Consider the following 14,675-nt stretch of genomic DNA (forward strand, 5'->3'; position numbering starts at 1 on the left):
ACTGAATTTTAATATGTCGAAAGTGGGCTATTATAAAAGTATCAGTTCACACTAGGGGACGTGTTGCTGCAACATATCCCTGAAACATGTACCCGCAACATTTCATGTGTGTGCACATGTTGTGATTTTGTCCCTGCTACATGTCCCCTCAGTGTGCACTACACAGGTTTTTTGTCCCTGCAACATGACCCCTCGTGTCTGCCCACCTTAGGATTTTTAAGTCACTCAAATACGTCTGTAAGGAAACGAGGTTGAAGGAGTTCCAATTTAAACTTATACATGGAACAATAGTTACCAGAAAGGAACTATTCAGATCTGGCATTAAAACCGATGAAGATCGCTTATAAGGCGGAGGAAAAGACTCCATTGAGCACACCTTGATAGATTGCACCTTCACTAAATCGTTTATGGGGGCTATGCAATGCTTCAATGAAACTAACCAGTGCCGGATTTCCCTCATAATCGAAGGACGTTTCTTTGGTATTATCTCCGAAAACTATGAAACTAGAGTAAAACTATTTTTAATTATACCATGCTCTTTATGCGCAATTTGCTGACTACATAAATAAACTCAACATGAAATACAAATTGGAGTCTCAGTTATAACTCTACATGTGAAAAGAATGCCTCAGCGTAATCTCATCCCTTTCCTCATAAGTACCGCAAGTCAATGCACGTAAATGAATAGTAGCATTGACGTAGTGGTACTTAAAAAGGAGGTTTTCACGTGACGTTCTCGCCGCCATGCTAGTGGACGAAAGAAAAAGATCTCTCATCACCTGTTTTAGTTCGACCACCTGATGTCGTACATTTCGCTATTGTTATTAGTGTCCCTAGAGGTTGGTTGAAAACGTTCTATTATTGTTAACTTTGAATCAGACGCCGAACTTAAGGCATCGGCGTGTGAGCAAGGGTTTGAACTTAAAACTGTATTGCTAAACATGTCAATGCCCTTTGCTTGTGAGAACGCACTAAACACGTACGGGAGGGAAAAGTGAAAGCCCTCAGAAGTGAAGACATTGGTAACCCACTGCGAGCCTTCATGTTTTGAAAAAGACCTAACAATTCCCTAATAAAACTGGGTCACAGACCGCCCATGTAAAAACTCTTTTAATTCAAAATTCTTGAATATCCCCCAATCAAAAACAGTCATTTATTCCCTTTCCGAGTGAAATTAATCACGATCCTCATCGCGTTCCAGACAACAAAGTCTAAAAACAATGACAGCTACTGCAAACCCACGAAATTCAAACAACCTGAAATTCTCGTAACTTCGCCACAAGAACTTCCAAGGGAAAAAACCGCGTGAACTTACTTACAAGAGCGACAATCAATACAAACTTGGGTAAATCTAATTTTTGAACCAGCCCATATTAATAAGGAAAGCCCTGTGTTCACAAATGGCAAAGGAATGTAAGACGTGAATCAAAGAATCCCGGGTCACCCCGATTAAATTCTTCAGGTTTTACGCGCAAACCGGAACTACAGCTTTACACAACAAAGTAATGATGTCACACATGTTCCTTTTTAAATGTTTGGATGAGGTATCATGATTAAAATAGCCACTTATCAAAAATTAGAATTCCACGCGGCAAAAGGTACATGTTAACCACTGGGACATGTTTTAGCGACTTCATACTGGCCCCTTACAATTTCAACTTTGATCAAAAGATCCCAAAACCAGCAAGTTTTTTTTTTTTTCACTTTTCTTTTGTTAGGTTTACGTCTATTAAAATACGTCCGTGGCAAATTCAAAGCAGTACAAGTCAGGACAAGTTTAATTTTCTTTCGTATTCACATCTGTTAATCAGACTGCTGCTTTCCTAAATCAAGGCAGCTTCACTTCATCTCATATTGCCTAGTCCCAGTTCTCCCAGTCATCATCCTGTGGAGAAAATGTCGGACAACAAGATCAACCACATTGTATTCAGAAGATAACTCCTACGCCGTGTACTCGCGCACAGTATCTTAGGGACCGACTATTCAATTTTTGAGCGAAAAGTGTTGGGAGCGGGCGGGCAGGGTGGGGTAGTTAAGCAAAAGAAATTTCCATAAGGAAGACTATAAACTTTAACGTACGAGAAACAAGAGAAGACAATTTATACAAACCCATAAAGAATTCCATACTATCCCCCCCCCCCCCCCCCCACCCACTGAACCCACCATAGTAAATTGAATGGTCCACCCCTAAGCGATCACGTATTCTATGGCAACAAAAGACTGTAGGGCGAAGTGAATGCTTCAGATCTGACAAATCATGTCAGTAAAGAGAGAACAAGTTCCACTGACTACCCTTAGCGCGGCTCTGAGAGAGCTTACCCTTCACCAAAGTGTCTCGGGTTTGATTCGCACGTCGTATCGGTGGTTTGACTTCGTTGGTTTCTTACTCTGTTCAAAGAGGTACAGCTGTACCAGGAATTCCACGTTCACCTTCTTACCAAGAATCAACATTTGTTTCACTTTAACTCGATTTGCAATCTCCCTATACTCGGCAATATTACTGTTTTTAACATCGCCAAGAGGACTAAAACAAGAATTTTGTATACAAAACAACAAAAGTGACATGTAACTCACATCCAGATCGCCGTCTTCTTGATCTTGTCCTTTCTGTTTACTGGACGATATGTCCTGCATGATCTTTTTGACTTCCTCCTCGGTGATATCGTCGCCATTTAAGTCCATATCTTCATCCCAATCCAAGTCTTTATCGTCGACACCAGGAACTAAAACCCCGCTAGATGAACTCTGAGAGCTCAATCCCGAACCATTGGTATTTTCTTTGGACACAGCTATGCGGAAAGTAAAGAGCTTTCCTTACAATAAAGTAACGTAACTAACACACAGTAATCAGACATACAGTGTGCTAAATGCTTCACTACTTAGGGCGCAGAATCTTGAAAGCAGTTGATCCGAGAAAGGTCACGGCTCATGATGGTCTTTTTTTTTCTGTGCTTCCCAGTTCAACACCTCCTCGATTTGGAAATTTCAATTGCCAACTAGTTTGCTTCCTGCCAGTAGCCTCGGTTTTTTTTTGGTCTCATTTAGCAACACCTCACACTAACACAAGCTTATTTCTTATCTTTGAAATCATCGTCCAGCTTCAGGGTGGGTGTACTGTAATAACTATTTTCCACCAGTACCCCGGTACAAAGGACATCCACTTTTTTCGGCCGAGAAAACAAATGCGCCCTAACACTGATATAACACGCGAAGGTTAGTCCCATAAATAAGTCTTGTCTTTGCTTTATCTAAAGTTTAGAAAAAATACTAAACTAGGGATTAGATGTTTTGTTAGCACCAAAAAACGGCAAATCTTCCTTGTCCGAAGAACCACTTTGAGCAACCTGCCAATTAGAATTTCCGAAGAACCCCACATCTACGACACTTCTTTAAAATTGTAAAGCCGAATAACAACTTCTATTTTCAATGAGAACAAAAACCAATTTGAAAAAAAGCTTGGGGACTGTCTATCGTTAAAAGAGGCTGGTGAACTTGAAAATTATCTTTTATGTGGTTTTTCTTTGTTGGTCCAAGTCACTTTATTTAACTCTTATTCGAGAAAAACTGAATAAAATGCGTTAACCGAATCAAAAACAAGCATAACATCCTCTACAAATGGCCTCGGAAGGGTGATCAAATTTGAGGATTGCTCAAGTAAATTTCAAGGATGGCACCAATCATGTACCGAACACCATACACGTACCTTCCTTTTCACTGTCAGCCTTTAATTCCTCTTCACTAACTTTGGACCATGAGCTATCGACTGATCCGCTAGAATTGTCACGTCTATGTACAGAGGCTGTCAGTGTCCCACTATCGGGTATTTTTTCTGTAACCGTTTTCAATGTCTCAGGGGTGGACCCATCGGGACACTCGAAGGAAGACGTATTTGAAGTATTTGGTTGCGTGTTTGAAGTTTGTTGAATTACCCCAGCCGCCAAGTCAGTTAATTCTTGCAAAAGCTGAACATGACCTTTCGGGTCTAAAGCTTTTTCACTCGCAATACGATCTTGGTTCTGGTTCTCTTCTTTTGAGGTAACGGTTTCTTCTTGATTAACCAGAACGTCGGGCAGCTTACGAGCCACCTCCATTGGCTCTGCTGTCGATTGACCAGGGACCTCGACCGAGGGTTCTTTTCGCTTGGCATCTGTCAACTCGCCTCTACCAGTACCAGTAACTTTGTCTTCAAAACCAACATCTTGCGCAGCGATTATACTCTCAAATACCGACTCTTCCGTATCCGACAGATCTGTCCGAGATAAGAATACAAGTTAGGAAATTCATCGGCCTTTAGCTGCCATTCAATGATTCGGTGACAAAATTGATAGCAAACTCATTTATTGCGGTGTTTCGTTTACATGGTTAAATTGTAGAATACATACATACATACATACATACATACATACATACATACATACATACATACATACTTAATTGACCGCTCCCCATAGGGGCTTTTCAGGGCCCATGAATCAACGAAACAACAGAACACAACAACCACAACTGTTAAGAATCCCAACTGGCCGGAGGCAAACCAGTTGGCTATTTACAAGTGCAGCTGGGAAGTTGAACCAGGGACTACCAGGAACAAATTCAGCGAGTGGTCAGAGCGGGTCTTGAACCCGGGATCTCCGGATCTCAAGGCAAGCGCCCTAACCACTGGGCCACACTGCCTCCTCTGTGGAATACCCTTCCACACTAGGGGTGCGTTCGATTGACCCTTTTCCGGAATAGGAATACATGGAATGGAAGTGAGAAATCCTTCGTTTTTTAGAAATCCTTTCGTTTCGGAGATTCACACTAAAATTGTCAAACACTTCTTAAACATATCTTCATTATCCTGGTACCGTTTTAAATCATCACTCCACGTATTCTTATTCCGGAATTGGGTCAATCGAACTCACCCTCGCACTTAAGAGTTGCCAAGAAAATTTAATAGCTGGAACTTTATCATGAGAGTGTAGTTGTAGTCACTTTTCAGCAAACTTCAGAACCTACAAGTAAATATACCAAAAATAAAAACAATGGAGCAAATTTTGCTTTTGTCCTGCTTTGCGTGCATTCACATCGTTGGAGATCGGCTTTTTATCTCCCCCAACTTGTTACCAACTATTCGATTCGATATTAAGATGTAATGTGGCACAAGAATCAACAGCACATTTGATTATACTATCAATTCTACAACATCTACGGTAAAGAACGTTCGTACAACCGGTGTCCCACGATAATAAAAAAAACTCTCAAGGTCAAAAGTAGAATGATGTTCACCTATTTTTACATAATTTACGATTTGCATCCAGATTCCAACTCTGAAGGTAAAGCATTTAATAAAGTAGATACTCCTACACAAAATTAATCTCTGAAGAGGGGCGTCTTGGAAGTTACATTAGGGAGCTTAAGCATGGACAACGGCGACGAGAACGCCACAAAACCATACGACTAATAAGCAAAAACAAGGATCTGCACGCCACGCTGGCGCGTTTTAAATTCTGTTATATTTCGTGGTCGTACATTGTAAATACCCTTTTCAAGTTTCTCTTCAAACATCCACACCGTTCACACCAATTTTATTTCTGGAATCTTCATTTTCACACTTTCGCTGCGGAACAACTTGAAGTAATCCCGAAAACATTACAACAACGGGAAATAACGTTTTTAGATAACGTTCTCGTAGCTGTCGTCGTCGTGCTTGATAAAGCTCGCGATTTATATTAAGGAAGGGTGCAGTGTTTTGTGGCGTCACGGCACGAGTGCCCTGTAAAAAAGAAATTATTACTGTACCACTGCATATTATTTATAAACCGTAATTTGCCTTTGAAAAGGAAGTGAAAATACATCCAGTTCAATTTGTGCTTGACAAATACATGTATACAATCAGTGGCAAAAGTAGCTGAGACGCTAACGCAAAGATGGGCCCAAAAACCTCTCAGACTTAATAAATTACATTAAAAGCAGAACTGTCGAAATTTCACTATCATCAGTAAAAGCTTTAAAATAGAAGTCCTCCCAAAATCAACGCTGAAATAGACAAGGGAATGACTGTTCACGATTGGCAACATTGCTCTGGGGGAGTGAGGGAAATTATTGAAACTAAGCAAGAAAACAAAGCTAAAAGGGTGGGCGTACATGCCGAGAATTTTACCACTGATTGTAGCTAGAGTTGTCTCCATCTCCCAAGTTGGATCAAAATATTGTCTTCTTTGCTCTATTTTTTCTTTTTGCTATTGCGTTGCTAAACTGCTACGAAAAGCAAACAGCATTTACAAACCGTCATCTCCCCATCCAAGTTCTTCAACCTGAGCTTGGTTCGCTCTTGCCACAAGGGCTGCCCTTCTCTTTTCTTCCTATAAGAAAATTCGACAAAGACAGTGGATGGGTGGGTAGATCGTTACGTTTAGGACTTTTTTCCCACTACAACTTTGGTGCAGACAAACAAACAAAAAAATTTAAAAAATCTATGTTTTGCCTGTTCAACAGAGCCGTCTATTAGCGTGTAATTTCGAGTGCTATCTTTTGTTCCCATGTAATCCTTACTACTGGAAATGGGCCCACGCAAAGGCACTCACAAATTCTGACCACGGAGGGAATTTTACCTCTTCAAGTTGGTGTACTTTGTAGAAATATCTCTGCCAAAACAGCACATGAGAAACAGCACTGGGAACCTGCAGAGGGTCAAGTTTAAGAATCATAGTCACAAAAATTGTACTCTTTTAATTACTAAGCGTGCAGTCAAAGGCCCCGACATTAAGGAGAATTGTCGCCTGTCTTACAGTTGGCAAAGTTTAGAAGTAATAATCAGAGTAACGTTATTAGGTTCGCTTCTTTTTTGGCGATCTGTACTTTTTTACATTTCCCCCATTTTTCGAAAGGTAAGAACTGAACTGAATCAGTTAGGATTTTGTATGCGTGCCAACCAAAGGCCATAACCATGCCATGATTGAATTGTACGATTACAGTCTTAGGATATCAAAAATTTATCCCAACTTCGATTCAACTTGCTGACACTGAGAATAAAATTCGAACCAACAGTTTAATTTTCCCTGCTGTCAATCATTCTAGCAAACAAAGGTGAACGAGTCACATCCTACCATTTCAATTGGCCAATTTTAATCCAATTTGTCAGTTTTCTTTTTTTGACTTCCTGTCAAGTGTCATTGTAACCATAATATTGGCAGCAGTAAAAGCGAAATTGCTAGTCAAAAGTGGAATTTCAGTCTTAACATGAAAGGAACAGTAAACAAATTAAAAAGTCTACAGAAATCCAAAAACTATAACCAACAGTCACTACAAGGGTCTAAGCAATATCCTGGAAAAGCCTTGGCAAGAGTTGCTTTCTCTACAGTAAACTATCATACCAGCTTAGCGTAGAGGGCTCTAACTTCGGGCACATTAACGAGTAGTTCAGATATTTCTCCTTTGCATTGTTCAGGATCAAAAGTTTTGCACCATTCTTCATACATTCCCAAATGGCCTACAAAATAGATAAACGAGATAACCATTATTTTATCCATTGTGATTCATATTCTCCATCTTCAAACACTTAACGCACATAAACAGAAGACCCAAGTACATACCGTCTGGCTCTGAACAAAATGTTGCTGGGTCAGTCTGAATTTCATGAAGTTTTGCCTAGGGTAAAAGTTTTCAAGTCAATACAAAGACACAAAGAGTACGAAAATTCAGACAACTTCTTCTATTTTGTATTGCGAATAGATACATGTACAGAGGATGGGTACGATAATTATTTTGTTCTAAGTCTTAACTACTTTAACCTACATGTATGTACCAAGGTTCCTAAAAAAAAAAAAGGTACTGTGGTAAAGGCAGACGGTGCTCGAAATAAGCGGCCGTCCAGCCTTCCAAGATGACCAGAAAAACTACAAGGCGACCAGTACTACTGTCAATGTCCAATAGTACTGTGAAGTTCATAATAATTAATTTGCAGCAGCTGAGCATGTCCTGTGTTGTGGACATCTGTAGCTTTACAAAATATTGTCAGATGGGAAAATGAAAGAGACAATATCACAAACATAATTATAGGCCATAGAGACTGAAGACACCATTTTGAAAACGCCAAAACTTAAACAAAGACTTCTGCAAAAAATCACAGAAGGGCTGGGTTTCCTGATGAACAACCACAGGTTTTTCAGGGCAATTTGTTGCCCAGGTTTTTTAAACAGGCACAACCTGGATCAAATTTGATATGATAAAAGTAAATTAATCCGTCTAAGCAACAATAGAAAGTTGGGGACTTGAGTCAAGCCCACAATAAGTTCACTCTATACCTATCTAACAATGTTGGCTATGTCATGTCTAGAATTCTGATTGGCTCACTCAATTTCGGTCATCGTCGGGGGGGGGTACTCAATGTATCCCTGGTTGGGGAGGTGCGGTGCGGCCCCTCATACCCTGACCCTGTTTAAGACAAATATCGCTGATTTTCCTACCCATTTTATGACAGAATTCCGATTTTTGATACCCTGTTTAAGACATTTAACCCAGTTTAAGACAAAAATTGATAAATCGATACCCTGATTAAGACAAAAAATGATAAATTCGATACCCTGTTCAAGACAAAAATCCCGAAAAACATACCCTGGCTGGCCGCACGTCCCCATTAAGCCCTTATTGAGCACTGTTTAACGGCATTAGCCACTTTATTACACGTAATAAGTATAGATAAGTCATATATCTCTAGTGCACCTTCAAGAAAGTCAAACAAAATTTATTCTTTCAGATTCTTAAAAATGCACTACAGTGTATAATAATATTTTATAGCAAGGACATCTACAGTGTATTAAACCATTAGTTGTGTTCTAACCAAAATGATTCGATAATGGCTGTTTCAGTACTTTGGTACATTTTACAAGAGAAAGTAAAACTTTATTTATACAGTATTTTAATACTAGTCACAGGACTGAGTGAAGTACAATTCAGGGTGTATAATCGTGTGAGTGATTTCAAAATCGTGCTCGGCCAATCTGAAATAGGCCTTATCATGGTTTTCGACGCCATCTTAACGGGTAGGCAAAGCGGTCAGAAATTACAGTGTTTGTATGGGAATCCGATAGCAAATAACTTCTTCCAAAATTGAATTTTTCACTATTTCTGAATCGCTACGTTAAAATACTAGATAGAAGATTGTATTCACCAAGTTTGAAGGATGTAGCTTGGCTAGAAACCGCTCAGTTAATTTTTAGGGTAGAAAAACGTCTAGACGCGCGTTTGCGGGTGAAAAATTTAAAGACATTTAGGTATGGAAAATTAAAAAAAATTACATGTAGCTCAGCGACTTATAGGAAAGCTACATCCTTCAAACTTGGTGAATACAATCTTCTACCTAGTATTTTAACGTTTTGATTCACAAACTGTGTAAAATTCAATTTTGGAAGAAGTTATTTGCTACCGGATTCTTATACAAACACTGTAATTTCTGACCGCCTTGCCTACCCGTCAAGATGGCGTCGAAAACCGTGATAAGGCCCATTACTTGCACAATTACCCCTGAATTGTATGACACAAGGTCCTATTACTAATTAATCGTAACTATAACAAAATGCGACAAAATCAGAACAAAATTTGAGGATACAAAGTCCTTGAATGACTTTTTGTGTGAAATATTAATATTATTCGATCTGTTTTGCAAACAGTTGGAAAACCCCATCCAAGTACATGTACATGTGAATGACGCGTGAATGGCGTAGGTATTCCAATTACAAGTATCCAATTTGGAGTTGTTCAAATTGGATGCCTGCAATTGAACACCCACACATGATCACATCCCTATTACGTGACAAATAGGCGTGCACACAACCAATCAGATTAGAGAATTTTGTAATAGTAACGATTATAACAATTTATTGTTGTATAGGACTGAGATGTCAAATTTCTATATGTACGTGTAAATCCTCACTATATTCTCATGTTAAATGTCAGTGGTCGAGTATCCAAACTAGTCATCAGAAAGACAAGGTTCGACTCCGTCATAGGGGTTGGCTCACATTTTTTTGGCGAGTATCTCTGATTCACCATAGAAAATACATGTACAGGTGTATCACCACAGACTTTTCATTTCATTAACAAGGGTTACTGTTTATCATCTACTTCATTACAACACAGTATCTTCTGTCTAGTAAGATAAATAGCGACCTGCGTTCTGTCAAAGACTGGTTCAGGTCCATCAGATGTGACAGCAGCAGCAGCAGTTGCTACATGTGAGATATTTTCCTTCAAGCTGTGGGAAAGGCTCCCAAAAAATTTGGAAACACCTAAGAGGCAAAAAAATGATTATAAATTATGAAGGTAAGACTTAACATACAAAACAAGAACTATTTTCCTTCACAAACAAAGACTGCACGCATGTAACGTCATGGAGGATATATTGATGCCCCACACATGACACTTCAACTGCCAGCAGTCCCTTCTACATGTACATGTTTATCACAGGGCTCAAAATTGCAACAATGATTGAAGTCAAACATTTGTGACTAGTTTTCACAATAAAAGGGTTAACTAGCAGTTGCCACAGCTTTGCTAAAATTTAACCCTCTGACATCCAAACCGGCCTAAACCGGTCAGACTTTGTATTTTAATCTCCCTAACGCCAGACGATTTTACTCGTCAATGGGGAACCCCTGGGAGTCAATGGGCTAAATATTAAAGTCCCAAAAAGTTTTGTTTCTTGCCATAAATTTTCTTTCAATCTGAAGATATGGGCATGTGTCTTGTAGCACTTATAAGAAACAATATCCACAGCATTTTCATAGCCTTGTGTACTAGTAGTCTAAATCTACAAACAGTGGCTTAGAAGTCAATGGCGTTTATATAACAATAATAATAATAATAATAATAATAATAATAATAATAATAATAATAATGTAGCTTTATTTATATAAATTATATGTACATGTATATGTACAATTTGGGAATAAAAAAGGCCACTTGATGGGTATAATTAGATTATTCACTGGTTTCTAGTGAGTTCATCAGTATAATGTCTACTAGCTTTAATGATGAAGGAGTTGGCAGCTCTCTTAGTGTGGGTTGATGGTATCACTATTCATATCCAAGTATTGCCTGTTTCCTCTGTTTAAAACAGAGCCACATAACTGAGTGAATTAGCTCTATGACAAAATTCTAATATGGACACTTTTTTTCATGCACATACTGTAATAATTATAAAAACCTCATCCGTGCAGCTATAATAATTATAATAAGCACCTTGTTTAATTCGAGCAGACGCTCCTTCTGGTTCCTCTTCCTCCACCTAATAATCATATAAATAAGTCTATGATACACCTGTACTTTTGCCATATTGGTTTACTTACCAATATTATCAGGATCTCATCAAAATAGCATTTTGGAATCCACCCCAAATACATGTAGTGCGTAAAAATCCAACCTAACTACCATGTTTGATGCTTCCCATGCACACAACCTTGATATATACATTTGTATATATACATATATATATTTGTGTTTGTTTTTTTCTTTTCTCAGTTGAATCAACACACCTAAAGTACCTGGAAAACTATTTCCTTACACTATTTTAATGTTTAAACTCAGGAAAATGCTAGTTCTCTGTCGTGTATTGTTTCAGTATAACATTATTCTTGAGATCCAATTGAGTATTAATTTTCATGACTATTGATTGACATGCCAACGGCCTGCACATAATTACATGTATAATTATTTCTTTATTTCTGAGTAGAATAATAACATTGTCTACGGCATGCACATGAAATGACAATTTTGCCATCTTTTAGGCATACTGTTCACTTTAGTCACTTTCTAGGTGAAAAAAGGAATCATGGCCATGCAGATCCAGGAATACATGACTTTTGACAAAAAAAGACAACAAAACAACAAAGAAGGCCAAAGGGTGTGCACCTCCAATTTATTGTGGAGAAATCCTGTAATGTAGGTGGCACTTGGCGACTAGCTACAGTTTCTTTTGTGTAGAATACTGTTTTTGTACCTTAAGAGTTTCTTTGACAGCATTAGCAGTATCAGCAACCACTGAAGACGTGTCATGTTGAATGGTACAGACAAATTCAGAGAGATCATTCTTCACCATGGTCATAGCTTCAGCAGACTGTTAAAACATAATTATTATATAATTATTTCAAAACACAATTAATACATGTATTTGAACCCACTTTTTAACAATGCAGAAACTTCCAAAGGATTTTCTGAGGATTTTTATCATCATTTCCGAACAATATGATAATGCCCACTGATATTAATTTTACGACTACATACAGTTGTATATCTTACTGGGTAATTTAGTGCATAGGATCGCGCTTAAAATCACTAAATGGTCCAAAAAGCTGTTTATTATCCAACTTTTTCACAGCATATTTTATGCTGATGAATTTGTATGTGACAAGTGCGGGGCAAATGTTCTTTACTGCACAAATAATTGACTCCACAAATATTGTGCATTAGTATAAATACACAGGTGATTATACAAAATCGCGCGCTCTCATTGGCTCGCTATCTCGGATTATCAGCCGATAATCACCTTGACGGACAAAATGGCTGCCAGTAGTCGCATTGCCACTGTAAGTGAAGATGATCTCGCGTTGAAATGTTTTTTTTCTCTTTTTTCAAATAATCACCTGTGTATTTATACTAAAACAATTATTCGCCTCAGGCTCAGTGATTATCAGTGAATATCCACCGAGACGAAGTTGAGGTGAATATTCACCGACAATCACCCTTGCCTTTGGCGAATAATTGTTGAATATGTGTACTCATTTCATGTGTTTATTGTACAATAACTACTTAACAATTAGATAGATGATGTGGACAACATTCATGCACCATTGGAATTTGATCAAATCAAATGAATTAATCAAAAAGCGCAGATTTTCCACAAGAGGGACAAAACTATAAATCTGCGCTTTTTGATTGGTTAATTTGATTTGATCAAATTCCAACGATGCATGAATTTTGTCCACATCATCTGGCAATAACAAAAACCTGAGCAAAGCTTGAAAATCGAGCAGGATTTTGAGGTTTCAGAGCTGTGTAAATTTTTTTTGATTTTTGGCATGATGCTACTAAAATTATAGACTTTCTAAGTCACCAAGGTTGGGAGGCAAGCGACCATTGGAAGTGGGAGAAACTCGGCTGTGAGCAGTCTTGGAAATTGCATGCTTTGTCTTTTTATATTGTATGAGACGATGCGTGTGATCTGAAGAGGATATCGAAGCATCCCAAAAACCCATCAAATCACTCAGGACAATGCAGAATATATTAAGTGAGTGAACTTTACATGTACTTATCTGGCTGTCCATAAATGAGTTTTCAAAAAGAAACATCGCAATTTGAAGTATACATTTATGGAAAATTTTCCTCAATTAGTTGAATCGGCCGTTGCTACTGTCTCAAAATAACGAGACATCACACGCTCTCGCATCCTTAGGGTTGTCTGCCTGTGCCGTAGCATTGACTGGGCTCAGCCTTAACAGGTGTTACAGGTTACGGCCCTAATGACATCCCTGCGGTAAAAGACCCCAATGTTTATATGACTCAATCCACTGGTGAATCAAACGCGCCACCAGTATAAAAAGACCCCGATATTTATAGAACTCGTTCTTTCATCCACTTATTGTGGTCTAACTCGTTCTTCAATCGCAGATCGCAAAGATCTAGACTTGCACAGAAAACCTACAGGTACATATCAGCTGGCTGTGAATATGACCAACATAACTGACCGCCATTGGTCAATCATGAACAATTTCAAAGACGAAGCGACAAAAAGGCAAATGCAATCTTATTCGTCTCAAATTTCATTTCGTCATGATCAACTACCTTGTTGCGAACACTTGCGATGAATTCCGAGCCCCACGCGCTCCACCAACCAGCGCCTCCGCTAAAAAAACAATTACGATCAAACATTTCAAAAAGGTGAACAAAAACAGCAGCAAAGTCATTTTTATGCAGTGCAATTATAGCTTTTAACATCACATTATTTCACTAAACAAACCTTTCTTCGGCCATGTTGATGAAAATAATTGGCCTGCGTCACAGAACGCGGTTACCAAGCCTACAGTTCTTGTGTCATGTAAGATACCTAAAATAGGACTCCTACCCACATCTCCTCAGCGACCACTTTTCCAAAAGACCAAAAGTTTCCAAGCAAAATCACTATATTTGGAATCTCTTGTGAGCGATCACCTCTCGTAAGCGACCGAAGCCACTTTTAGAGCTAATAGTTTGAAATTCTCTTTTCTTTTAACCTCCAGTAAGCGACTAATTGACATGTAATAGAGCGGAAGTTCGATAATAAGGCGTTGTAGCATATCGCATTCCTCGGTGGTGGGGCAAATTCTCAAACACTTCAAAATTTAAAGAAAAAAAATGCACATACACTGATTCTATCAGTCGTAAAAGATAAGACCATAATTGTTTTAGAATTAAAAAAATTAGAACTGATCTCCTGATTGACCGTTCTCTCACCAAGGACTCAATTTTCACTTGAACACCTGGCGCGATCGTACGACCAACCAATACGATACAATACTCTTCTGAGGTCTAGGTTTAGTGACTTTTAGTGACTTTTATGCTTGTTATCACGTAAAGCACCAGTAACATAAAAATGCCGTCAAATATAAAGCTAGATATCCAATGCTTACAAGTTCCGGTTCAGTTCCCCCTCACGGGCAATC

General features: G+C 38.6%; 1 protein-coding gene across 1 annotated transcript; it reads right to left on the bottom strand.

Annotated features, from left to right (window-relative positions):
• Positions 1 to 1,094: 1,094 nt before the first annotated feature.
• LOC137975084 (BSD domain-containing protein 1-like) lies at positions 1,095 to 13,940 on the bottom strand. The gene is made up of 11 exons (XM_068822134.1): positions 13,819 to 13,940; positions 11,978 to 12,094; positions 11,221 to 11,266; positions 10,150 to 10,268; positions 7,575 to 7,629; positions 7,356 to 7,471; positions 6,594 to 6,662; positions 6,269 to 6,344; positions 3,704 to 4,249; positions 2,575 to 2,789; positions 1,095 to 1,885 (listed from the first exon to the last, which is right to left on the bottom strand). The coding sequence occupies exons 1-11, from the start codon at positions 13,903 to 13,905 to the stop codon at positions 1,859 to 1,861; spliced, it is 1,473 nt and encodes a 490-aa protein (XP_068678235.1). The 5' UTR covers positions 13,906 to 13,940; the 3' UTR covers positions 1,095 to 1,858.
• Between the last annotated feature and the right edge of the window lie 735 nt (positions 13,941 to 14,675).

The sequence above is a fragment of the Montipora foliosa genome, chromosome 11, assembly GCF_036669935.1.
Source record: "Montipora foliosa isolate CH-2021 chromosome 11, ASM3666993v2, whole genome shotgun sequence".
In the NCBI taxonomy this organism is placed as follows: Eukaryota; Metazoa; Cnidaria; class Anthozoa; order Scleractinia; family Acroporidae; genus Montipora; species Montipora foliosa.